Source organism: Solea solea, chromosome 17, assembly GCF_958295425.1.
Source record: "Solea solea chromosome 17, fSolSol10.1, whole genome shotgun sequence".
NCBI lineage: Eukaryota > Metazoa > Chordata > Actinopteri > Pleuronectiformes > Soleidae > Solea > Solea solea.
In genome coordinates, this window is record NC_081150.1 from 6,200,098 (window position 1) to 6,227,243 (window position 27,146).

General features: G+C 40.6%; 2 protein-coding genes across 3 annotated transcripts; both read left to right on the plus strand.

Annotated features, from left to right (window-relative positions):
• The first annotated feature begins 4,159 nt into the window (after nucleotides 1–4,159).
• enpp5 (ectonucleotide pyrophosphatase/phosphodiesterase 5) lies at nucleotides 4,160–9,225 on the plus strand. 2 transcript variants are annotated; one of them, XM_058614334.1, is made up of 5 exons: nucleotides 4,160–4,312; nucleotides 4,413–4,450; nucleotides 5,755–6,665; nucleotides 7,069–7,245; nucleotides 8,375–9,225. In XM_058614334.1, exons 3-5 carry the CDS (start codon nucleotides 5,777–5,779, stop codon nucleotides 8,776–8,778), a joined length of 1,470 nt encoding a protein of 489 aa, XP_058470317.1. In that variant the 5' UTR covers nucleotides 4,160–4,312; nucleotides 4,413–4,450; nucleotides 5,755–5,776; the 3' UTR covers nucleotides 8,779–9,225. The 2 variants fall into 2 exon arrangements, with proteins under 2 accessions (XP_058470317.1, XP_058470318.1); XM_058614335.1 differs by lacking the exon at nucleotides 4,413–4,450.
• Nucleotides 9,226–12,028: 2,803 nt separating this feature from the next.
• clic5b (chloride intracellular channel 5b) lies at nucleotides 12,029–25,694 on the plus strand. Its single transcript, XM_058614140.1, has 6 exons — nucleotides 12,029–12,492; nucleotides 20,585–20,694; nucleotides 20,796–20,921; nucleotides 21,571–21,677; nucleotides 21,901–22,082; nucleotides 24,161–25,694. The coding sequence occupies exons 1-6, from the start codon at nucleotides 12,046–12,048 to the stop codon at nucleotides 24,323–24,325; spliced, it is 1,137 nt and encodes a 378-aa protein (XP_058470123.1). The 5' UTR covers nucleotides 12,029–12,045; the 3' UTR covers nucleotides 24,326–25,694.
• The last annotated feature ends 1,452 nt before the right edge of the window (nucleotides 25,695–27,146 follow it).

The following is a 27,146-nucleotide window of genomic DNA, read 5'->3' on the forward strand; positions in this document are numbered from 1 at the left end:
GAGTTAAAAATGCGTCTTTAACTACCACCTCTCCATTTTTCACTCAGATGAAGGATTTGTTTATGTTTTGTGCCTCTGATGCTTTTCTTTTAGACAGCCACTTATACTTAATGAACTTTCTCCCAAGAGTGAAAGTTGAATAGATCTGTGATGTCTTTAAAACCAGAACTTGATTAATTGTCCCCTGAGGTCACAGGCTGTTTGACCTCATGATTGGTCCATTGTGTGTGTGTGTCCCCCACCCACACCCACAAACACACACATCAACAAGTGTCTCCGTGGACATCCAGAGAAGACGTAGCTTGTCTGGACAGCTTGTGTTGTTGGTCAGTGTCCTGCAGGTCAGTGCTTACTGTGATGACACAACAACAACTTTGACCTCTGATTGACCTCAGAGAGTCACAAAATCCTCAATATCTTTTCCCCTCAGCCCAAGTTACTGATCCTGTCACTCTGACTTTAGAGATACATTAATCCTAAATTCTAACTCTGTATTCTTCCTCTTCACAATACTGTATTCCTCTCTCCTCTCCCAATACTCTGTGATCTAGTTTCCCCAGTTCAGGGGATGGTTTAAAACATAGAGTAGAACACCTTTCATGTAAATGCCATTGTTTGTGCTCTATAGTATTGAACAACTGCATTAACTTGAGCTGTCTTAGATAAGTGCTGTTACAATAAACGTTGTAAAGGATACTCAGTCACTCACAGCCTGACACAGCAGCCGCTCTGTTTTTAGGAAAATTCACTACTCCCACCTGTACAGTCAAACACATTTTGCTACAAAAAAACATTTAGTGTTTTTTTGTTTGTTTGTTTGTTTTATTTAACAAATGTATCACACCTTTTCAAACATAACACTGTCTGGATGGTTGTTTGTCTCTATATGTGGCCCTGTGATGGACTGGTACCCTGCCTTTCACCCTATGTTGGTAGAAGATGAATGGATGAGTGAGGACTGTGTGTCCTATTTGTTCTATTCTACACAGAAACAGAAGCAACCACAACATTCTTGAACAACATATCATATAAGAGATAGTCGCATGCGTGCACACACACACACACACACACATACACACACACACACACACACTCATAAGCTCACAAATCTCACAAAAGACAGAGAGACAAACAGAAAAAAACAACAACTGAAGTTATAGCCTGGAACACACAGGAGCAGGTAACTTGATGCTCCACTGTTCCCACACACAAATTTGACACTGTCAGCTAAAAGGGAAGCTAAAGCACAATGACAACAACATGACAACATAAAGAAAGGCACAAAAGAAATGAACAATGAAAAGAAATAATAAGCCCCAAATGATTTCTGAAACATTTCAAACAATTTTAAACAAACATTATTGATTTTTACTCATCACGGCTCTGTATGTGGTCTACATTTTCTCTTGTTTGTCAGATATAATACACTTATATGTGCATGACATATCTGTTTTTCAAGATAAAACACCCTGGAAGCATGTTAAATGTTACTCCTTTAGTTTTAAACTAACATTAAACAAGTTACATTTAACACAATTACAATAAAGACAGATTATCTGACCTCCCATCTGGGTACAAACTATCCTCAGCAGAGTGGACAGCATGACCACACACAGGACAACAGCAGATAAAACAAGTGCAACATAAAGACAGTTGTACAATGTACAATATAAAATATACTGTAGTTACTTAAATGCTTGTCAGGGTACATTTTATTTGTATTGTTCCAAGTCTCAACATACATTAGATTCAAACATGTGTGGCCATCTGCCTCGACCGGTTGGGGTGAAAGGAAAAATGGGGGACAGAGGAGAGGTGGGGGACAGAAAGGGAAGGGAGAAAATGAAAGAGGGAGGTGAGGTAAAGACAGAAGAGAGAGATAACACTTGTCTCAAGTTATAGGTTAAGACAGGGTATTAGGCATGTTTATAGTACTGCAATGTCATTTATACTTGTACTATTAATACTAAATTTGTTTTTACCATCTGTTTTTAATGCTAAGTGTCTGTAATGCTTTTATTTTGTAAAGCACTTTGGTCACCTGTTGTAAAGGGCTATAGAAATAATGACATTGTATTGTACAGGCAGCAGCAGAGATTGTTGATGAAAAAAAAGTATACCGATATCAACTTTATTACATCATAATAATGACAATTATACGACTGCTAATGATAATAATAACAGCCTAGGAACTGGATTATATATTCTGTTTCTTCCTGCCTGCACAAGAATTCCAAGGTACTTGTGCTGTAAATATCTACTCATGGCAAATAAAATCTTAGAAATCTTGAATCATAAAATTGCCTCCTTCACTGTTACTTTAAAACTGCAAATTTGACGGTGTGCCATTTCTTTAACACCTAATATTATTTTCAATAGTGTTTGACTAACCCTATGCCTATTATTTAAAAGATACAGAAAAGACTAGGAAAACATTCTGCAAAAATCTATCTGGTGAACTATTTGCCCTCCAAAAAAATCCCCCACCACCCATTTGTGAGTGTGATTTAGTCTCTTGACTAATTCAATTAAGTCTCCTGTTCTGTTAAAATCCCTGATAGAATACAGACAACGATGGAGTGGAGCTGTTGAAAGTGCCATGCGCTCATGGATCGGCATCTCAGTTGGGATTGAATTTATATTGTCGAGGGACGTGTTTCTATGGTAATGTGCACTTCTCATATCTGGTTGATATCACAGATATAATTGTGCTTCAAGCATGTCATGCTATTTAACAAAAAAAAAATCCACACACACTTTCCAGATCATATGGGAGTTTAAGTAATGACAGCGTTCACATTTTATTGGCCAAATGCCTGGTTAATTCAAATTATGAGCGGCTGAATGAGTCAGGTCTTTGAACTGGGGCCTCATGTTTCAGGAGATTTGCTTTCGTTTAATTAATTCTGCAAGCCCACTTTAATCCTAATTATGAGTGTGTGTATTAATGTGTTAAGAAGATGCTACTCAATGTAACAGCATATATGATATGATTATATATGGGGTGTCAACCATACCACATGATCTCCATCAGCAGGTGGAGTTGCACGGTTGTAGTGCAAAAGATTTATTATAATACATTTCCCTTTTCTCCCTTAATATTTTGAATGTTCTGTTTGTGTTAGTGTAAATAAAACAAAGCAATCTCACCTCAGCGTCAACTTATTGTGGATTTTTTCACAACCATGAGTCAAGGTCAAACAAATAATTTTGCCTAAATAGAAAATACGCTGAATCAATCAAGCTCAGGTTGATAAGAGTGTGCAATAATAAGCTTCAGTAAACTGATCTGTGTCTCTGCAGAGGGAGAGGGATCACAGGGTCAGAAATAGGCTCAGTGTGACCACGCGGGGACATTACTGAGATGCCAGCTTTCATTTATTTCACAGCTCAGATCTGGTGTGAGCCGTAAACACACGCAAACAACACTTGGCTGACACCTAGTGGACAAATGTTGTACTGTCACTGTTGCAGGCAGGCTTCATGGTATGTCCTGTAAAACAATAATAATGTAAATCAATGATCACATCTGTAAATACAACTATTTTCTTCTTCTTCTTATTATTATTATTATTATGGTTATTATTATTATTATTATTATTATTATTATTATTATTATTATTATTATTATTATGATTATTATTATCATTATTATTATTATGATTATGGTTATTATTTGTTTAATATTGTTTATTTTTATGAGTAGAGCCAGTGTACATGACTGCACATCCACATGTAAAAGTGCCATATTAAAGGCTGATTTACATATTTTGTAAAATATTCTTGGGGCTTTTTTTGCCTTCAAAGATCAGCATGAAAGGAGGGAGACACCGAACCTGAGTTGTTGCGGGGGGGGGGGGGTCTTGCAAATAAAACATTATATTGACCAGATTAGATTAGATTATAAAAAATTTAAAAACTAGAAACGCACATTGCCCTATAGTGCAGTGCGAATTGCATTGTCTTTTATAGCATCCTTTCTTACATATTGCATATACAAAAGGTATATATTATATATAAAGTATTTGTATATATGTATATTGCAGATCTACTACTACTACTACTAATAACATAATAACAATAACTAAAGCGGAAATGACACCGTTATGTCTTATTCTTCCTGCTCCTGGCTCCTCCTCCTTCCTCCCTCCCTCTCCTCTTCCTCACCCTACATTACGTCACCGGGACCTTTGCGCTTGTCGATCGCAGTGTATTATGGTGATGCAGCTCTTCAGGAACTGAAGAATGCACTTGCAGGACGCAGCGGCCAGACGACTGCTTTGCTTTAACATCTGCAACTAAGACAGTAAAGGTAAAAAAAAAATTAAAATAAATAATAAACAAACAAACAAACACTCACACCCAGAGGAGGAAGAGAACAGGCCTGGCTGACTGTTTATCTGTGCGTGCAGAGCAGCAGGGGCGAGCCGGTGCAGGATCAGATAACGAGGTGAGCTTGTTGACATGCAGTGCAGTGCAGCGTTTTGCCTGTTTCTTGGATTCATGCGTATTTTTTATTCTTCGTGCTGCTTCAATGTCGCGTCAACTGGTGTGACAAGCGCTATTGTGTGTGCGTGTTTATACCTGCAGCACAAAAGCCTGCTTCCTCTTAAATGTGAGCATTATTATGTGGGTGTGGAGAAGCTGTGTGCTGTCGCTGTGTCTCCTGGCTGCTACACGACTTGTTATATCATGTCTTTCGTGCCTTTAGTCGTAGAAACTGATCACTTTCTCCAGTCTGCACTGATGGTTATATAAAGCAGACTCTAAGTACAGTGTTTTAAGAAAGGTTACTAGATACTGTCTCTGAACTCACTTCATGACTCCTTGCTCATCATTTTGGCTACAAAGGGGTGATTACAAGAATTATTAATCTGTTGCTGTTTATTCCCTGATGAACTGATTAATATTAAAACCTAGAAGCATGGTTCTCAAACTGTGGTACGTGTACCACCAGTGGTACGCAAGCTTCCTCTGGTGGTCCTCTGGTGGTGCTTGGAGTAAAAGCACATATTCAATGCTATGTGTTGGTTTTTATCTGCTTGCCAAGCAACGGAATTTCGTTGCCAGTTTTCACTGCTGTGTTTTCTGTGCAAGGACAATAAAAGGAAGTCTAAGTCTAAGTCTAACAAATACTGTTCTACTGTATATACCAGGGTATGTGATCTGATGAATTTTGAATGGAGTGCATAGGAAATTAAACAAATAACCCAATAAAAATAATAACACATTAAATAATGTTAATTATAGTCACCTTATCTCTCGCTCCATTTTAATCTAATTTCAATGTACCAGTGTGTGAAGTGTATGTGAGGAATAGGAGGATGACGAGAGAGTAAATGATCTTATTTGGAAAAAAATCTGCGTCCTGCCAATATTTTCTCAGGTCAGAAAATAGCTTTTATAAGTGTGACACAAGCTAACTAAAATTAAATTATGTAATAACACTGGAAACAGGCTGGTTGTGTTAGATAAATGACTAAAGTTTATCCAAATAGTCGTGTATTAACCAAAGTTAGTTTTTTCTAGATACACACTGTTGTTGCCAAGTGTTGACAAGACACATGATTGATGATTGTCTAATGTTAATTACTTAAAAATGTTTGCTTTGCTCATTGTTGAATAATGTAGAATGACTTATCTCAGAATAAAAGGCCACACATGTACGTGGACTGGTCTGTGCACATACATTTGTGTGTATTAAGAGGTTCATTACTTTGCCATAAGCAGTTTTGTTTTGCATGTGTTTTCTAGGCGTCATCACACACACAACACGATGCTGGGCTGCTCGCTGCGAGGAGGCTGCAGTCCTCTGGTCTTCCTCTGGACCCTGCTGCTGCTCCCGCCTCTGGTTTCCCCTCATAGCTTGAATGAGCAGCATGGGAGCAGAAGCCACAATGTGAAGGACAAGCCCAAGCTGCTTCTTGTGTCCTTCGACGGCTTTCGCTGGGACTATATCGATCGCGTCCCGACGCCTAACTTCCGCCTCCTCATGGATGAAGGGGTGATGGTGGAGCAGGTGGAGAACATTTACATCACCAAAACGTTCCCCAACCACTACACCCTGGTGACAGGCCTGTACGCCGAGACGCACGGCATCGTGGCCAATGAGATGTACGATCCCACCCTCAACCACTCTTTCTCCATTGAGACGGAGAGCATTTATGATCCGCGGTGGTGGGAGGAGGCGGTGCCTCTCTGGGTGACCATCCAGAAATCTGGAGGCCGGAGTGGGGCTGCAATGTGGCCTGGGTCTGATGTGAAGATCCATGGCATGTTACCCTCCCAGTTCCTCCACTACAACTCCTCAGTCTCCTTTGAAACCCGAGTGGGGCGGATTATTGACTGGTTCTCTGCACCTAAAGAGGACGCGGTGGATTTTGGAGTCCTGTATTGGGAGGAGCCCGATGAAAGCGGCCACCTCCTGGGCCCTCAGAGTTCCCTCATGGATGCAGTCATCGCTGGGATCGACGAGAAGCTCGGCTTCCTCATAAATGAGCTAAAGAAAGCCGGGTTGTTTGAGAAGGTGAACCTGATAGTGACCAGCGACCATGGGATGACGCAGCTTTTCGCTGATAACATCATAGAACTGGATGAGTATGTCAGCAGGGACCTGTACACTTTGGTGGATAGGAGTCCGGTGGTGGGGATTCTGCCCAAAGAAGGTCCAGTATCACTTCCAAACAATCAATATAGCGTCACTTGAGAAAAGCACTTGCTTTCTTCCTGAACATTACAAGAGAATAATGATGGAAAATCACAAATCTGCCTGTATAACAAGGATTCTAAAATTCACTTATTAAAAAACTGAATAATGTGGCTATTATGTGATCATAAGCTTTATATGTACCATTTGGTGTTTTACTGGGAATATGTTTAAAAAAGTCCCTTTTCTGTATAATTTTTGTAATGTTTAATCAAATTTAATGATTTTACTTACATTTTGCTATTATTTTGCAATGTATACAAATTTCAGCAATATGGCCCTTTTTTTTGGTCATAAATGAACATTTGTAAGCTCTCTGAAATGTTTTTCTCATAAAATCTGCATCTTCGTCTCTCCTCCAGGGAAGCTCAACGAGGTGTACGACAAGCTGGTGGACGCAAACCCCAACATGATGGTGTACAAGAAGGAGGAAATCCCCACGCGCTTCCACTATCAGCACAGCGTCCGCATCATGCCCATCGTCTTAGAGGCCAAGGAGGGCTGGACCATCATGCAGAACAGGAGCGGGCCCTTCATGTGTACGTTTTGAAACAGTGTGAACATTCTGGTTTCTGTGGATTTACACTTTAAACAGGGTTTTAGTTGTTCGTATAAACACAAGTGTCTCTTTTAAAGTCAGCTCATGATATATGAGCTATTTTTGTTTTCCCTTTGAAACAGTAGGACTGTTTGAATGTTATTTTTGTGCTGCTTTGGTTTTTTTTTCAGTCCATTTCAGATCAAACGGATTTCTTTTTTTTCTTTTTTTTAAACACCTTTTGGGAGTAGGGATCAGAGATGTTGAATTTTTAATGCCGACGACAGCAGCTAATTTTACTGCTTCTCTCCTCTCTGGCGGGGGATTGGTTAAAATTACCTGGTGGCAGGAAGGAAAAACCTGCTGACACTAAGTTCTCAGTGATGTGATGAGAATAAGCCACTATAGCTCAGCGTTATATGATTCTGTGGAACATATGAACCCGCCCAGATACGAACTGTAAAACCACCAAGATACCTCTACTCTGTGAATGTCGTGATGCCAGTTTTGAATATTTGAAACCCTGCGTTGTTCGCAACCATGTTTATTTACTAGTATTCACTGTGTTAGTTTGTGTAATGCCAGTTATTTTCATTACACAGTCCATAGATTGGTAGAATACCCAGAAACACTTGCATCCATATTAATACAAACACAATGTAAAAATCTTTAAAGCATTTCCTCCATCATGTTACTACTGGTCAGAGACTCCACCAGAGTCACTGTATCTGATTGGGTGGTTGCTGCCATCACTGATTAACTGTATTGATTTGACTCACAGAGAAGCCTTTCAGCGAGGTAATAGTGCTGATAAATGTCGGGAGCAACAGTTAGACAGTCCAAGCTTCCGTCGGGACTTTATGCTTGTGTCTCTTGATTTAATCTCCGTTTCTGCGTGTGTGTTGTGTCTGTGATTGATGCAGCAGTAAGCGGCTGGCTGGATGGTGGAGGCAGTGGTGGCTGTAAATCTTGATCGAGAGCGGTTGAATCTGATCCCATAAATCTGTGGACGAAAAGTGCTGCGTGGGAATCCACGCGATGTGGAATCTCAAGATTCAAGAAGTATAATCAACACTAAAGCGTCGCACCTCCTCATGCAAATGTGTTTCTTGTCTCTTTTTTGTCTCCAGTGGGAAACCACGGCTATGACAACACCCTGCGCAGCATGCAGCCTGTGTTTGTGGCCCGTGGACCAGCCTTTCGCCAGGATTATGTGAAAACCACCATGCGCTCAGTCGATCTTTACCCTCTCATGTGCCACATCCTGTCTATCCGGCCTCTGCCGAACAACGGCTCCCTTGCAAACGTTCAGGACCTGCTGTCCCCGGACTCGGCTCCACCTGCTCCCAGCGCGCCTCCCAGGGTCGATGAGTACTCCTACGCCCCCGTCGTGGGCTCTTTCCTGAGCGTGGTGATGGTGCTGGGCTTTTTGGTTGTCTACGTCCGAGAAGTGACGCTCAAACAGCTGCCCTCACTAAAGCACAGACGCAGGGAGATGTCGCAGCCTTTACTGCAAGAGGACTTGCACCTGTAGCTGGAGACAGGAAGGATAGCCCACATAAAAGAAGAGGAGGTAATGCTCCCCAAGGTAGCCCGCTCTGTCCAGAAGCATCCCTGAAATGCCTCCTTCACACCGCTGTTTGTCACTGTGCTGCTCTGTTCTGAGCTTGTCTCCATGTACAGAGTTTTGCCTTTAAGTGTGAAGGAAATGTGCAGGGTTTGCTTCTGGATCAGGCTTGATCAAGATATTAAACCTGTTACATGGGCTTCTAGTGGCTTTGCTTTGATTGTGAATTTCACCTGATTTCATCTCATCATTTTCATCGTTGCTCACAATGCAAAAGATTTAAAGCAAAGAGTGGACGTAGAACATGTGATTCTGATCCTTTGGTGGCTAAAACTGTGACGGGGATAAAGGGTTTAATGTGAAGTAGCTGTGAGGACATTTCATAAAAAGGGTAGGATGCAATAATTCTTTTTAAAGGTGCGCACACTTTAGACAATCTTTCTCGAAGGCATTCATGGTGTTGCATTCATTTGTGTGTAGGAAACGTGTGGAAAAAAATTCAACTGAGAAGAAAAGAGTTGAAATTCTACCTAAGGTATCAGTCAGTTCCTCCACTCGAGCACTGAATTAACCTGTGATCAAGCTTAAGTATTTAAAACTCACCTCACTTTTTCTTGGAATTAGATGTTACAGTTAAGGCTACTCCTCATATGTATCCATGAGCCAGTCACTCCTCTGCCATGCTCTTTACTAGTCCGTTACCATTTGCCTTTTACCTTAAAATGGAGAACAGCTCTCCAAAGTGTGAAATCATGTGTGTGTCAGTCCATTTTTCTGTGAAGATGACCGTGTGCTAAGCTCATCCTCATGTGTTGACTGTCATATCCATGGTCATTTGTTGGTGAACATGTGAAGTGCAGTTGCTATTGGTCAGTATTCTGTCGTTAGGATTTTAAGGGTTTTCGTTGTTGTTTGGTTAAGTCGACTATTTCAGCCTGACTTGCAAGAACTGCTCCTCTGATTTGCACTACAGGACAGAAATGAAACAGTATGAAAGAGGCGGTGGTAGAACGTGTTTTAGGTCATGTATTATTTGCACTTCTTATTCGTAGTTGCTATTTGACACATTGAAAATGTTAGGTGCCTCTTGCCAAAAAGCTTTTGGATCAACATAATCGCAGACAGTCTAGTAGAATCCAGATCACCCGGTCAATTATTCTGCTTTTGTTTTTCAGCATATTTTAATTCTGCTGTTAGATGCATCAACTAAAACCTGTGCCCAAAAATGACAGACATCACTGTGACTAATTCCTTTTTACAAATTCATAAATTGAAAGTATTTTATGGAAAAGGTTCATTTTCTGATAACTGTCTTGTTTTTGGAAAGAAAAGTGTTGTCTGATCATTTTTTACCCCTCTAATTGTCGAAAGAGAAATTCAATCTATCCATACTATATTTAAATAACGTACTTGAAATAGTTAGAAAACATTAACTATCAGGTCTTTATAACCATTTATGATGACTTTGGGTTTGAAATATGGATACTGATATTATTTAGAGATTAACTATGTTTGCCATGTTGATCATGTTGATGCAATTAAAGATCATGTTGAGAAAATAAAGGGACTAAAGAGAAGCTAAATGCAGTGTATTTGTTTCATTTTTTTTCCCTACGCATGAAGTTCCAGGTTTAACACACTGTGAGTCTTTGATTTTCTGATAAGAGAAGGAGTTCCAGAGTCTAACAGCTGAAAAATCCATAATAAACACCAACTTGCTTTATTTGTGAAACGACAACAAAAACAACTCTGTTCTGATGTGTGCATTACACTATTTTAACAAGGCAGAAATAAACTTAATATGTTAATAAATCTTCACAACTTTAGCAAACAGAGAAACAAGTTAACTTGTGAAAAAAAATTACAGGTACAGCACACGTCATTAAACAATAATAATAAATGCATCCCACCATAAACTGCTCCTACTGGGTTTATATACTCACAATTGTCATATTGATTATCAACGTTTACATCAGAGATGTCAAACTGGAGGACCGCTGCCCTCATGTGGTCCCCCAATCGACTACATGCGGCCAACAACTTAATATCATAATGAAAACATGGCTGCAACCTCCTTTAAACACAGCAGACACAGGTGATAAATATACTCTATTTGCTAGCGATAAATAAGACATTCGGTTGTAATGATCACATGATTAGATGCGTTACATCCAATATTAAATTACAAAAAAGATTGCTTGGTGTCCACATTGTTTACTTAACAACAATGAAACAATGATTTATTTCTCTGAATAGATTTTTTGTTTTTTACTGTGAAGTATACATCATATTATCCATATCAAAAACAAGCACTGTTACTTTAAAACTGTGTAAAATCATCATGAATATCTTTATTGCAATATCACGATGTGATATGTGTTAGAAAGGTAAGCTTACAGTGACCTGAACAGTTGTTTTTTTCCCTACACTTGTTTTCCTCTAGGCCGGCCTACTTTTGACCAAACTAGATATTCATTGGTCCCCAGCTCATTTGACTTTGACACCCCTGATTTCAATTAAAAGTCGAAGAAACCCTTTAATCTTCAGCTAGATTTGGTCACAAAGTAAGAATCTAAGTGGACAGATGTGTAAACAAAATCAAAAGCAAGATTTAAGAGATAAATGACGTTTCTTCCACTATTTTTCAAACTTCAGACTTCAAACTAAAGTCACAGTCAGGTGGCCTCGAAGGCACAGTCTTCAGCTTTTGCATTAATCACTTGTTAACTCGCAGGACCAAAGGTCTTTTTTTGTGTTACTGCTGGAATTTGCCCAGCAGGCGCTCAAACAGTCAGTCAGTCAGAGGCAGGCGGACTGTGCCACCACTCCAGCCCCTTTTTCCTCCACTTTAAACCTCAGCTCTTGTCCAAAAGAAACCCCATCAGAACAAAACTAACCATGAACAACACAGTCAGCGACACAGTCGATGAGGGAATTGTGAGTGAATTGCGCCGCGATGGAGCAGACAGTCCTGACGCAGAGCGCACAGGTGAGGCGAAGGCGCAGCTGCAAAGCGAGGCGCAGGTCCACGTTGCTGCCGAATACATGGAAATCAAGGACGGGGACAGAAAAAGCTCCTCGTCCTCTTCATCCAGTGACGATGACGACGATGAGGTTAAACGTAAAGGAGCAGCTGTGGATCCAACTGTAGAGGTACTGGTGGACCTAGAACCTGTGGTATTGGTTGATCCATTACCAGAGCCTGTGTTACTGGTGGATCCATTGCCAGAGCCTATGTTACTGGTGGATCCATTGCCAGAGCCTATGTTACTGGTGGATCCATTGCCAGAGCCTATGTTACTGGTGGATCCATTACCAGAGCCTATGTTACTGGTGGATCCTTTGCCAGAGCGTGTGTTACTGGTGGATCCATTGCCAGAGGTTTTGGAACCAGTGCCTTTGGTAGAGGTGAAAGCAGAGGCGCAGGACGGATCCAGGCGGTCATCGACCTCTTCTTCATCCTCTTCCTCCTTTGGTGATCCATGCGACGACCCGCCGATCCAGCCGAGGATCCAGGAGGTGGAGGAGGATAAAACCGAGCACAAAACTGCTGACATCGAGCCGGTGGAGTGTGTCGACTACACCCTGACAACTCTGGAGGCCGTCACTCTGGAGGAGAGCAGCGCTGCACCTGAACCTGCTGAAGCCACCGGTCACCCCGACATCGCTCTGTTCGTCAAGGTGAGACACACACTGACACAGACAGTGGTCAGCACAGAAGAGGAAAGGACAGGACAGGACAGGACAGGACAGACACAGACACAGGGCAGAAAGACCAAGACACAGGAGTCAGGTCAATCTCCAGGTGCAGGTTTCTGTGCAACAGCTGCACTGAAAGTGCTTTTTACACTTCTGTCACTGTTTGACTTTAGATTATAAGTATAGGACTTTTTATACATGTAAATAAGCAAAAAAAAAAAAAAACAACAGAATATACAAGAGGTTTTTTCCTTTTGTAAAACAACTGTCATGTCTGCTGTTTGGCTGTTTTGCTGTTGGATGGAACACCAACACTGCAGGGTGTGGCCTTAGATTAGTCGAATGAAGTGATCAACCAACTGGCTCAGTCTGCAAGGACAATAATTGTTATTTTTTCAGACAGTAAAACATTGATACTCATTAAATTCTATACATGTGTGAGGCTGTTTTTGATTCCCACCGATGAGTAATGTGTTCATTTACACATATACATGTATAACATATTTAGTGACTTAGCTAATTCATATCCACTTACATTAGCCCCAGAGGTCATGATGTAAAAGTAATAATCATAACATAACAGCCATCATTGAATTTAGGGCATTTCACTGTCATGGTGCAAGTCTGAATACATTTATTTCCTTTGCAAATTAGCACAATTAAGATATGATGATTCCTTAAAGGCCTTACTACAACTATTTAAAACCCAATACTAAATGTATTTTTGCTCATTAAGAAATGAAAACATAAAGCTGCATGGGAAGCGATAAAAAAACAACCCATTTCTTACGACTTGGTAAACTCAAGGTCAAGGTCAAGGTCACGTTTATTTATATTGCACATTTAAAAACAACCCCGTTGCCAGAAAATGTAAAAGGAAACAATAAAACACAATAAAGAAAGTCACCAAATAAAACACAGCAATGGAAACAACAGAAATAGAATAACAATTGCACCCATTAAAATAAGAATTTAAAACAAGAATAAACTAATTAATTAATTAAAGACTCAGCTGGTATTAAAAGCCAAAGCAAATAACTAGGTTTGAAGTCTGGAGCTATGTCCAGGACATTGACATTGTTGACCTCAGTGCTCTGAGTGGAGTGTGATGTAGCTGTTATTTTACAAGGATTTAAAAACAGGTAATACAATTTTAAACTGGATCCTGTAGGTGACAGGAAGCTAGTATTATGAAACTAGAACAGAGATGATGTGATCACATCGTCTCTTCCTCGTCAGCATATACGTGCATTTTGGACCAGCTGAAGACGGTGAAGAGATAATATTCCACAAAGCCCACAGGACAATGTTACTAGGCACCTTGTCAAAAATTTATGACAAAAAGATAAATAATTAGTGATTAAAAAAGTTGCTATTTATAACACTTTGCTTTATAAAGCAGGTGAACGTCACTGTTCATCAAAGTTTGTACAGAATATATATGTAAAAAACAAACCTTTTGTTTCACAAGTATGGAGTGACATTTTCACTATTTTGGTTACAGTTTATCAACATACTGTAAACAAACACAAAGAAAAAAGGAACATATAGACTTGATCACCATAAATCACCACATTGTAGATACATTACTATAGGTCCAGCAAAATATTAAGGTTGTTAATAAAGTGAACATTTTGGAATTATGGTGCAAATGTCTTATTCCAAATATCTTTAGTAATAAACAGAAATACGTAACAAAACTGTTGATTTCAGTCAGAAATGTCAGTGACCTGTGTGTGTGTGTGTGTCGGGACCATCATCAGTGACTTTGCAGACCGATGTAATAATTAACTTGTGGTCTGTTGGGCCATATAAAGCAGGGGTGAACGCCATGGCTGAGCAAATCTGACTGTGTGTTTTGTTGCTTTTCTGATAGAGCTGCTCTGTGAGGTGAACTATCAGCACACGCAGGGGTCACTTTGCCGATTGAGTCATTGGCCTGGAATGAAGGCCCTCACAAAAGCCCTCGTAAAGAGGAATGACAGCAGTGATTTATGTGGAAATTTAAAAGTGCCCTGGTCTTTGAACAGAATCAGCAAAAGCCGTGCCTTTGTAAAAATTAGTGTCATCCTAAAAAGCGTTAGAATCTGATATATGGTGATTTTGTGATGTTAAACTGTCACAGGAAGATAATTAGCTTCATAAACAGTGCATGATCACCAAAATATTCATTATTATTTGAGGTAAAATTCTCAGTAAACCTAATTAGTAAAAGGAACATAAATAAGTATTTCTGTAGAATATTACATAACATCAGCATTAGTACACATTAAGAGGACAATTCTGACCCATACAGGTGCTATCTTGATGTTGTTATATCACAATTATGATAAAGACGGTAGTTCACCAGTGATGTGACAACATACTTGGCCCCTACTCCACAAAGCTGGCCTTCCTATCTGATCGAGTCCATGTGGTGAGTGCATTTCCCAACAGTTTAATCTTCAACAGTTGCCATAAACCAAAGCGGAGGGACTATAAAATTAGGTGTATAGGAGAGTTACGAGGTCAACTATCTGCGCTCAAGGTTGATGCGACCCCGCTCTCGCGTCCTTTGATAAAGCCGACCACAGCAGAATAAACTAAACTATCAATACAAACAATAATCTGTCTTAATCTCATACTGAACAACAACACGTTCTACTTAAAATAAAAGCAGCCATTTAGCATGTGGCTAAAATGATACATGTGTTTGGAACCACCTTTAACTCTGGTGATGTACAAATTGTTCAAGTGAATTATTAACCCAACAATAAGTCAGTGATTTTAGCTTCCTTTTGTCTCAAGGGAGCAGGAAAAAACCCACTAATGTTATTTTATAACCGTCAAAGATTTATAAATCCTCGCAGGAATGTGGAGAGCTGTGGGAGAATGTGAGTATGCACTGGTTTGCTAAAATGTAAATGGATAAAAAGTAATGAAGAAATAAAAAGGCTATAGTCCAAAGATGAGAAGGTAAAACCACAGCCTGGTTCTGTTTAAACAGTGAAGAAACTCACCTAACACCATTTCCTAAGTGCAGTCATCAACAAATGTTTAATGAATGAAGGACTTTCAAAATAAAGGTAAGGAAAAGTGGAATGTTGCTTGAGGATGTCAATGTTAAAAAGGCTATAGTTTTATGTTTGTTATAAATACAAAGTTGTGTTAAAACAAAAGCTGCCTACTCTACAGCTGATTAACATGTTGTAATGTATTTGTTCAAATTGTTCCAAAGCTAAGTTTAATAAAAACAACATCACCAACAACACATGTAATACCAAGACAGTACGTGATAGTACGTTTAGACCGTTTTTCCTTTATATTTCATTATTTTTGCTGTCATATTTGGTTCATGAAATAATAAGACTAAAACAACTCAGACTGGAGTGAGAGTGTAATTAATGAGTGTTTAATTAATGCTCACACCTAATGAGACTCAGTGGCCCAGCAAGTGGTTTATGCTGCATGTTGCTGTTTCTGCCAGGAGATGGAGCTGCTCTATAAATACAGACAAAAAAACCTCTCATTTCTCTCTATGTATTTGACATAATAAGCCATAATTCCCTCACTGTGTTGTAATGATTACAGTCAGGCCTGCTTTTATTTGTGTTGCCCTACATAGCACTAGTCTGTAAATGTATGCCAGTTCCTGCCCTAAAACCAAGGCCAAGCATTAATAATTCAAAGAGGAATCTTCTGCAGGTCTTCTACTGGTGATCAAATATAACCCGCGCTATCCTGTCTCTGTGTGTGTGTGTGAATGCACATTAAATATGAACGACGCCGTTATATAAGGACGGAGACATGAACACAGAAAGAAAAAGTGACACAAAAACATCACAGTTTTTGAGACACATCATGGGATGTGGTAATAGTGTTGATTTAGTTTAAAGATTTGTATGAAAAGCTTTCTTCAATTTGGCAAAAAAGAAGAGAATAGACCATGAAAAATAATACTGTGAGGTGACTAGTTAAGGAAATCAATGCAAGAGATAAGAGAGAGTGGTGCTGATGATGTGTGTTAAAATTGGTTGCAGTGTTAAGAGAGAGAGATGGGGCTCCACCCCCTGGTGCAGACTATAGACTGACACCTGTTGCCCACTCTGTGTCAGTGAGAGGGAGCTCTGCTGTGCATCTGTGTCTAAATCAGGGCACGGGCTGTACCTGCCACCTGGACCCACTCTCAGCCTCACCTGCACGCTAAAAACAAGGGAGGAGAAAAACGCCCTTTTACGGGACTGAAGAGAAAAAAAGCGCTTGACATTTTCAGGAACCTTAAGTGTGAGGACTCAGAGGAGAGGATCACACAGAGAGGATAACAAGGCTTTCTCTCATTTCATTGAGGATGTAGACCACAAGGGAGAATTTAAAAGAACAATAGGTCAAACAACCGATTCTGAAGAAACAGCCCGGTCACAGCCCGAGTCAAGCATCATGTCCACAAACGGTGCAGACAGGGAACCAGATATCGAACTGTTTGTCAAGGTAAGACAGACACAAATCTATGATTTCACAATGTTCTCTAGTTTTTAACAGAGGGTGGATGCAGTGAATCAGGAGATTTTCTTTATACTGCAGCATCAGTGTGTGTGTGTGTGTGTGTGTGTGTGTGTTGGAAAGCTGGTGTAACTTAATAACACAGGTTGAGTTACAGCGGCACACAGCGCTCCATGCTGACCTGGGGTTGTTGTGACACTGATATTGAAGCTGCATGTTGATGGTGGGAAGCTCTAACAATGTTGGGTACCGTTATTATAGTGGCATTTTCATCAGGAGGATTGTTACCATAAACTGGGATTGGGTTTGTACGTTTGTGTGGTGAGCTAATGCTGTGGTAGGAAATAAAAGAAGTGCATTTATTTCTCACAGCCCATTCAATTCAATTCAATTTCATTTGTACAGCGCCAATTCATAGACAAACCCAACAGGAACACAATGAGCAGGCACGAGGCAACGTAACAGGAAAAAATCTCTGACAGACCCAGACTCAGAGGGTGCAAACATCTGCCACAACCGGTTGGGGTAGGAGAGAGGAGAGAAAGGAGGGAGAAGGCAAGGGGGTTAGTGAAGGAGAGGTGTGTGAAAAGAAGAATGGAGAGGAAAGAAGAATATAGAGGAGAGAGAGAGATTGGTTCGATCCAGCTCCTCATGTGACCCTCAGAAAAGGACAAGTCATAGATGAAGGGAGGATGAGAATAATATTAACGTTAGCAGCGATGAGTATATGATATATAGTAATAGATAAAGTCGTGGTGAATCTACTGCTTTAACCAAAATGTGTCATCCTTCACATTATTTTGCGATAGATTGTCCCCTGAAATAGAGCTAAAACAGATAAAAGTACCAGTTGGCAATGGTGGGAGCAGTTTAGATGCACGTGAGGCCCATCTGAGGAACATTAGAGGCAGATGAACATGCAGTACCTGAGGCAGGTGAACTGGAAGCAGATGGAAAACGCTGATGTGGTGCTTGGATGCACTGACCCAATTAGCTGCAGTGAGGGTTCCTCTCAGCTAATTCACCTCCCAGGAAACCAAAGTTCACACACAGCTCAGCTTGCATCTGTCTTTAGCCTCAGCATTCATTTATTTACCATGGCTGTAGCTATACTGCAGTTTGCGATATGTCTCATATTGGGTTTCAAAGCTGCAACTCTTGAATTAGACATTGTTTTTAATGAAAATAAATTGACTGGACTGTGTCAACACAACTTAGACAAACCCTGTATACTGTAATCTTTCACTGTAGCTGCAACACTGACGTTGCAAGGTGATAGACGTGGAGTCTAATACTGTTTACTGGGCAGTGGGTTAAAAAGTGATTTGTTGCATTATGGGAAGTGTATGATGGATCATGTTTCAGGCTTGGCCAATAGATGAGTAAAAGTCTGGATATTCTGGCCTATTAGATACAGTCATACTGTACATACTGTACCTTTTGTGGAAAATCTTAAGTGTTTTAGAAAACAAATACTGGAGTTGAAACTGAATCATACAATATATTTACTGTGGAACTAACTGTAACTAAGAACTTAGTTTGTACTTGTCAATAATGATCACAAGCAGTAGCTTTGATTACACTCATTAAAATGATAACAATCAATGAAACTAACCCCCAGATAGAGTGTAATATACATGAATATGTATGTGACGGATCATATGAATTGACTCTGCCTCCACTGGACCCCACACATCCCATCACTCACTGGCTCCACACACACACTCACTTTCTTCATACCTAAAGGGATTAGATGTGTGTGTGTGTGTGTGTGTGTGTGTGTGTGTGTGACAGCTTTTGTCCTGCATGTTCTAGAAGTTGATTGGCTTTTATCAGTGACTGTGTATTGTGTTACCACTGTGCTACTGAGCATAGCCATAACAATGCACACACACACACACACACACACACAGAGGAATCCCATGCACCCACAGGCAGCATGACAGCAGCGTGAATACAGTCAGCTCAGCTACTTTTAGACTGACAGCGTGTGTTTTTTTCTGGTCTTTGCTTGGAGCTGCTCCTCCTCTGGGAACATACACCCCTTTTAGTACATGCAGTTTCTTTCTTATATTCATGTTAACCAGTATGTCAAAGTTTTATTTTTTGGCTTTTTTTTCTCCCCTTTTTCTGGTAAAATATAACAGGTCAATAATAACACCTTACACAGACTTACAACACTGAAGTCTGAGTGCTGTTAGCTGCCTTTCTCAAATTTCTGATAACAAAATAAAGTCCAAACTTATATAACTAAATAATAGTCTGATTCAAACAGCCACACCAAGTGATTTAAGTGTAAGAGTTTGCTTACTAAATCCTTAATGAGTTCATGAAATGAAAGAGAACAACTCCACTTGTCAAATCTCACCCTTCCCTCTGCTGACCTCGAGGTCAGTGCTCTTACTTTGACACGGCTTGTGGATTCTCACCACGTGACCTGCAGGCCCTGCACTCTGTGCTCCGGCGGCCACTGAACCAGGTGATGGAATCACTATGTATAATTCAGCAGGGCACAGTGGATCGGGTGTCAGTGTTTGTGCTCTGCCGTGGATCTATACACGATGACACGTGATGTCACCACGCGTCGACGATAGCTTATTACTGATGAGGAAGAAGTGATTCTGTTAGTGGCACCACCGTAAAAAGGAAAACCCTCGTCTGTATTCTATCCTCATTTGAGTAATATGAGGTGATTAAAATGCTATGGAGTAACCGATGAATTCATTTCAAAGCCATTTGGATAAATGCAGAGCTATTTGTAAAAAAAAAACTTTTATTTTGGCATTTGACCAAACGCTTTTACTGCACAAAACTACTGAGTTGTTAACTTGTGTATTTCCTGCTCAACCAGTTATAATAATAAAATACACATTAATGCACCAGTGTAATCTGCAATATAATATATATCCACAGAGGTTTCTTTTTTTCCAAATAGTCATTACTTTTAATGCTTTGAATGAAAACATTCTCTTAAAATACTGTTACTAAAGTGACATTTAGGTAATGTTGTATTAAACTAGTGAAGTGTTTTGCTGCCAGGTTTGAATATGTGGGAACTTTTCCCAGAAGGTACTTTCAGTTTGACTCTGCCCTTATGTGATTTATGTGTTTGCACAGTGTTATTTTCATGCAAACAATGAAACTTCTCTTACTACTCAAATATCAAGATAACAGCCAACATTCATTGTAAAAGTCATGTAACACAAATAAGCGTTTAAATGTTAGCATCAAGGTCACAACCTTGTTAGTAAAGTGCACGGAATTAAGTGTATTTTTTTATTTGGGATGAGTCCTTCATATCATAGCAGTGCAATCACTGGCAAAGAGGTATTGAGACAAAGTGACAGCAACAGAAAACTATGAAATCCTATGGATTTAAATGTAGCTCTTGTTTTACATGGCTATGTTTCAACATGTAGTTGTTTCAGTTGTGGGAATGGCTTGTACTACACTATGAGCCATTCACCCACTGTGAGTGTGTCTGCATGTATGCACCATAATCCAGTATTTGTGTTGTATTTCACTCTGACTTATTTCCTGTCATGCTGTGTGTGTGTGTGTGTGTGTGTGTGTGTGTGTGTGTGTGTGTGTGCAGGCTGGCAGTGATGGAGAGAGCATCGGCAACTGTCCCTTCTCTCAGCGTCTCTTCATGATCCTGTGGCTCAAAGGAGTCGTGTTCAACGTCACCACCGTCGACCTCAAGAGGTGAGTGACGTGGCGACGGCAGACTCCCCGACACGAACACACGCGAGCACACCCACGGCTTTGGACTGAAACGCTCCTGTCACTGTGTGTCCCCTGTGTAGAAAACCAGCAGATTTGCACAACCTGGCCCCGGGGACGCACCCGCCCTTCCTCACCTTCAACGGAGAGGTCAAGACTGACATCAACAAGATTGAGGAGTTCCTTGAGGAAGTGCTCTGTCCTCCAAAGTAATTTCACTGGAAGGTTTTATGACATGTAGTTTACAGTATCAGATTATATTACTCACACACACACACACACACACACATGGCATTTAAGATGATTTATTTCACTTCAGAAACACTGTTGAAAGGACAGGAAACATGTTAGTCTTGTAAAGAGTGTTGTTTTTGATGAGGGCCGATGTTAACTGATATGGCTGCTTGTTGTTTATGACTGTTGTAAACGTTTGTTTGAATGTACGCCTTTGAACATTCGGCTCTTTCAAACAACAACAACAAAAAACTGGACTAATCTGAACCTAACTAGTCCCCAAATTCATATATGCATGTGTGTGTTATTTAAAGTGTATGTGTAATTTTAGCATTAATGAAGACACATTTGTCATTTAAAGAAGTCAGAGTCAGTGTGGGGGAGAAACATGTCAGATTAACTAAATCTTTCTTTTATTGCCCGTAAAGTTTTTTACATTACAAATGGACCTTACTGTGAGAGAGCTTACGGGGCAGGCGGCCAACTTGGTTTCAGTGTGTAACACATTTTTAGTCTGAGCTGAGCCCCAGTCCAGGTGTTAATGTCCTCCAGATGCTTTGGTCTGACTGTGTCTCCTGCCTCCGTCCCCCTGCATCCCCCCCCCCGTACGTCTGCTCTGCTCAGGTATCCCAAACTGGCCGCCAAGCAGAGAGAGTCCAACACAGCTGGAAATGACATCTTCGCCAAGTTCTCAGCCTACATCAAGAACACCAAACCAGAGGCCAATGCTGGTGGGCTGCTCATTTACACACTGAACATGAGTGTGTGTGTGTGTGTGGGGGGGGGGCAATGTCACAGTCATGATTTTATTCCACCACTAGGTCGTAGCAGAGTCCAGTGTTTGTGGCTCACAGTCACTGCTGTGCTGCCACCTAGTGAGATTATCACTCAACTTTTTGAATTCATTCTAATGTGATGTGACGTGTGTGTGTGTGTGTGTGTGTGTGTGATCAGTCCTAGAGAAAGGTTTAACCAAAGCCCTGAAGAAGCTGGATGAGTACCTGAACAGCCCGCTGCCAGATGAGATTGATGCAGACAGCATGGAAGAGGAGAAGAGCTCCATCCGGTGCTTTCTGGACGGGAATGAGCTCACTCTCTCTGACTGCAACCTGCTGCCTAAACTGCACATAGTCAAGGTAAACAAGGAGTGTTTCTGAAGACAACATGACATGTGTCAGGGTCTAAATAGAAGTGAAACACAAGTGGGTCAAAACCAAACAAGTACCTGACTAAAAGATAACTAGTAAAAATAAATAAAATCAAAATAAAAGCAATACAAATAGATTGAATAAGAACGACATGGATGCAAATCAGATATTGCCAAAAGCCTGGATTAAGAAACATGGTTTTAAGACGTGATTTAAAAGAAGTTAAGGATAGTTGATCTCAGTGGTTATGTGGATGTATACCAGCTTAACAGATCTGAAATATAAATAGGGACAAGACCATTTAAAGCTTAAAAGGTGCGTACAATTGTTTTTTAAATCAATACTGAAGCTGACAACTAACTGTTCAGTAGAAAAGTAAATTCAGTCAGCTTAAAGGCAGTACACAAAAAAGCAGTCCAGAGCAAACAAAAATCACTCCATGATAATTATAATCTTTATTTAACCAGGAAGATCTCATTCAGATTACAATGATCTTTTACAAGAGGGCCCATGGCCAAGACAGGCAGCAGCACATCATTAACCTGATTACAGACCACCGACAAACTAACAAATAACAGATACAAGATGTACTGTAGACTGTAATATCCCCATCCAACATAACATGAAATACAGAATTATTAAGATTAAAGGCTGAGTCAGTGCTGAGACTGAACACACACACACACATACAAGGGCTCAAGATGAACTGGCAGTGAAGTGAGGGAACACACAGATTAAATACCCAGCAGAGGCTAATAAGGATAATGAAACACAGGTGAAACACGTCAGACAATCACAGAAGCGAGAACTCAGACAAAAGGAGGGAGTAAATAGAGAAGCACCTACAAAGTAAAACATGCACGGACAGAAACAATAATACAAATTTAAACCAACATATATAACAAAAGGTCAAAGTCTGGTTTTACAGGGACACATCACAGCCGTTTTGTGTTAATAGAGAAGAAATAAATGGATATTCCATTTCCTGTGTATTTTTACCTCACATCTCAGTGTATGTGTCTATTTGAGGTTATTTTAATTGTTTTACACAAGTCACAAGTTTCAGTTTATCCATGTATAACATCATTAGATCAGTAGATATACATTGATTCTAATTCACAGATTACTAAAACCCAGGGAATAAACACCCACAAATTCAAACTTTTGATGGAAACAACATCCTCTATATTTTATTATCAGGAGGTTTATTTTAAACTGTTAAAAAAAACATCAAATTACCTTATCCTCCTTTCAAGATTATGGTTATTATTGAGCTAAAATGTCCACAAGGTTGCAGTTTGAGTATAAATGTGACCAGTGAAGACCAGGTTTTAGTCTTTTAATCTCAGAGAACAGGATTCATTCTCAGGTCATAGTGAAAAAAAAAAAAAAAGACTGATAGTACAGTACTTATTGCTGTACAACTGCTTTTCATTTAATTATGTTGTTTAGCAGCACGGCTCCGTGGAAGGCAATGTCACTTTTTCGAACTATTTCACAGGCTGCAGTAGACATTCATGGTTGTTATGTGATTTAACAGCAGTCATTCTGGGGACTTTTCATCTTGCACCAGTGGAGGACAGTTAAACTTTCGAGTTATCCAATACCTTGGACCAAACACCTGCAAATCTTATGGTATTTCAGCTGATGTGGGCGTATAAGTGCACTACAGCCCCACTGAGCTTAGACTTTGAGACATTTCATCTCATACATATATATGTATCATTTTTAAGTATTTTTGAATAAGTGCAGCAACTCATAACGTTTTTCTTCTCCTCCTCTCACATTTCCATTCCTTTTCTCTGAAAGAAGCCATCACTCTTTTGCTAGTGCTCTCTGACTTGGCCATATGAAAACACCGGGTGGTTGTTTCAAGTCATTTATTCTTGCATTTATTAAGTGAAGAAGCAGGAAATGAGGGCAGTTTAAGCACTGAACTTGACAAATTGATGATAGAGGTCGACCGTTGACTCCTACATGAGCCCAGTTTTTTTTTTTTTTTAAAGGTTTCAAGTTTCGTTTAATCCACGTTCAAGTTTACAGCGCGGCCTTCTCTCCCTCCGCAGGTTGTCGCTAAGAAGTACCGCAACTACGACATCCCGTCGGACATGACGGGCGTGTGGCGGTATCTGAAGAGCGCCTACAAACGTGACGAGTTCACCAACACCTGTGCTGCTGACTCTGAGATAGAGACCGCCTACAAGGACGTGGCAAAGAGACTGGCCAAGTAACTCGCCAAGCAAGAGTGAAAAATGAAAAGTGAAAACTAGCAGCACAAGACGAGAGAAAACACCACTGTCACACATTACGTACACATGAATTTCCTTTTAGAGTCTCTTTCAGTGACGCTGTCTGTCGTCGGGTGTCTCATGCAGCTCTGTACCACCGCGTGCATTATGGATATATACATAACACTGGAAATACAGAAACAGACACGTCAAGCAGAGTATAAATCAATCCCCGAAAACTTCATTCGCGACTTTTTAAACCCGATGTTGCTGCCGTGAAACTTCTGACATAACCATTTCCACTCGAACGCGATTGTGTCTGTCTGTGTTCATTTCTCACAACACAAGGCTCTCTTTCATACGTACTCCACTGGCCCGCACGGCCAAACATTTTACTAGTTGCTGATGTCAGGGTTGTTCACTTTATTTATTCCAAAGCCGACAGAAGTCTAGTCTGACTGCAGTGTTTATTGTCATGCTCTGGCTCCTGGGGGAGACACCTTTGATTCACATGTGATTGATGCTTCTGATTGTTTGCTGAATATGACTTTTGCAGATCCATCCTGACTGTCACTCATCACTATGGGGTTGTGTTGTTAGGCTTTCCTTATAAATGCACTCCTGCTTCTAAAGAGGTTGTTTTTTTTAAGAAGGGCTGATTTGAGAAAATGAGATGATCTGGTTAATGACTCTGGAGTGAGGATTAGCGGCTCTGTCTGCTTGCATGCACAAATCTGTTTTAAATTCTAATATTCAAACGTGATCTTGTTATGATATGAAAACTCCTCGATGAATGTGTGCCTTAATTTGAAAGTATCCAAAGTCCATGCCAATGTCAATGATGGACTCATTCTAAAAAATGTATCGCAGCCAGAGCTGAGATGTTTGTTTTGCCTCCAGCTATTAGTGTTCACTCTAGCTATTGATTTCGTCTCAAGTTTCAGATGATATTATGAATGGCGAGAGTATTTATTTTGCAGTCCCAATCAGGCCTGATTAGCTGGAGAGCCATTAGCGCTGCGATGAAAAGCATCTCCCAGGCCGGGTCCAGAACGGTCAGGAGCCCTGCCCTCCAGCTCTTCATCAGAGAGACATTTCCGCTGCACCGAGGAGTCCATCAACTTCCACAGCCTAAAAAAGTTTAAGTTCAAAAGTTTCATTAGGAGGAGGATGGAGTGTCAGAGGACAAGGGAAATTTGTTTTGGGAGCTTATCGTCTTTGGCTTGGTGTCAGGCTGCAACTACAGCGAGACTTCCTTGAAGAACCATAAGGCTCTTGTGTGGTTTGGACAAACGTATGAAATGAAATTGGAGCATGATGACTGAGGGGCTTGCTCATTGCAAAGCTCTACAAATAAAATAATATTTTCACAGATCTGCTTCTGCCTTTTCTTTTCTTTCCCAGCTAGGTGATCAATCAACACTGATACTTGTAGGCTGTCATGGAGGGAGGGCTGGGCGCTGTGTGTCTCACTGATAAGCAAAGGTGCTGGTGTCCTGCCGTCCTGCCGTCCTGAAAAGGGTTAAGTGTATCTGACTGAGTTGATCAAATCCAGCGGTGCAAGTCTGTTTCTCCATCCATGACAGAGAGAGGGAGAGGGAGAAGGAGAGAGAGTTAGAGTGATGACCGTTGACAGGCTTAAATAGAGGCTTCCATGCCAGGGATCAAACGCCATCCCTCTTCTCCACTCTCTCATTAAGACGGAAAACCCGAGCACCGCCATCCGATCTGTCTCCATTTTTCCTCAAAGGAGTCTAACTTGAAAGATCTGCGCCTGTCGGATTTACAATGGTGGGCGAGTGGTGTTTACTGAGACGCAGCCTTGCCAGAAACAACAGTCAAAGAAAATAAATGGAGCCTGCCTAGTGTTTCCACAGGAGTAAGGAAATATGGAGCGAGACTTGTGCCTTGCTGTTTGGTAATTAGTACCTAAACATCCCTGTCCTTGGATCCCATCGCTCACATCCAACATTTCTGCACGCTGGATAATATACAGTGGAGCATTAACGTCAAACATGTCTGGTCATGGGGCCTGGCACGGCACATTAATCTGTTATTACACTCCCAGTGGATCTACCAGTCCCTGGCCTTGGCTTGGCCACCATCGCACAGAGAGTCTGTATATCGGCTGACAGGGACTCACACATGGCGTACTTTTATAGCCACGTTTAGTAAACCTTTTCAGCTCAGGCATAAATTGTGTAAATTGAGTCCTGCTTTGAGACCTGAGCTGATTAAAACAAACTGGTGTGTTTGACGTGTGAGGACCTACCAGAAACAGACCTGTGATCCAATTAAGGGCCAGACCCATAGTTTAAGAAATACTGCCTCAGCCCCCCGTCCCCCCCTCACAAGAACAAGTCAAATTTAGCTGCTGCTTACCATAGATATTGTTCCCAGGAGACAGACAAATATGTTTCAGCCTGAGGTGAAGTTTGCTTTTCCCCTCTCCTGTCATTGTGTTTTAGTAGAAACTTTGTTTTATTCATGTCTTATAGCGCCGGTCTTAGTAGAAAAGGCTTCGTTGGTTGTTCAGTCTGGAACAAGTCCTCTGCTTTTCACCTCACATTCAAAAACGTGACCTCAGTCTGTGCCTCTCATGCATTATTTCACGGGTTTCCATGCAAAATAAATGATTAATTAATTCATTTAGAATTAATTGGATTGTAAAGTGAGCAAGATTCTGGGTTAAAAAAAACACACATTCTTCAGGTGATTAGAGCCAGGGCCCGTGTGTAAAAAATAGTGACATCTAAAGGTGAAGCGTAGGACTCCTCCACTCAACCCTCCCGTTACCAAACTTGTCAGGGAAACTACGGTGGCC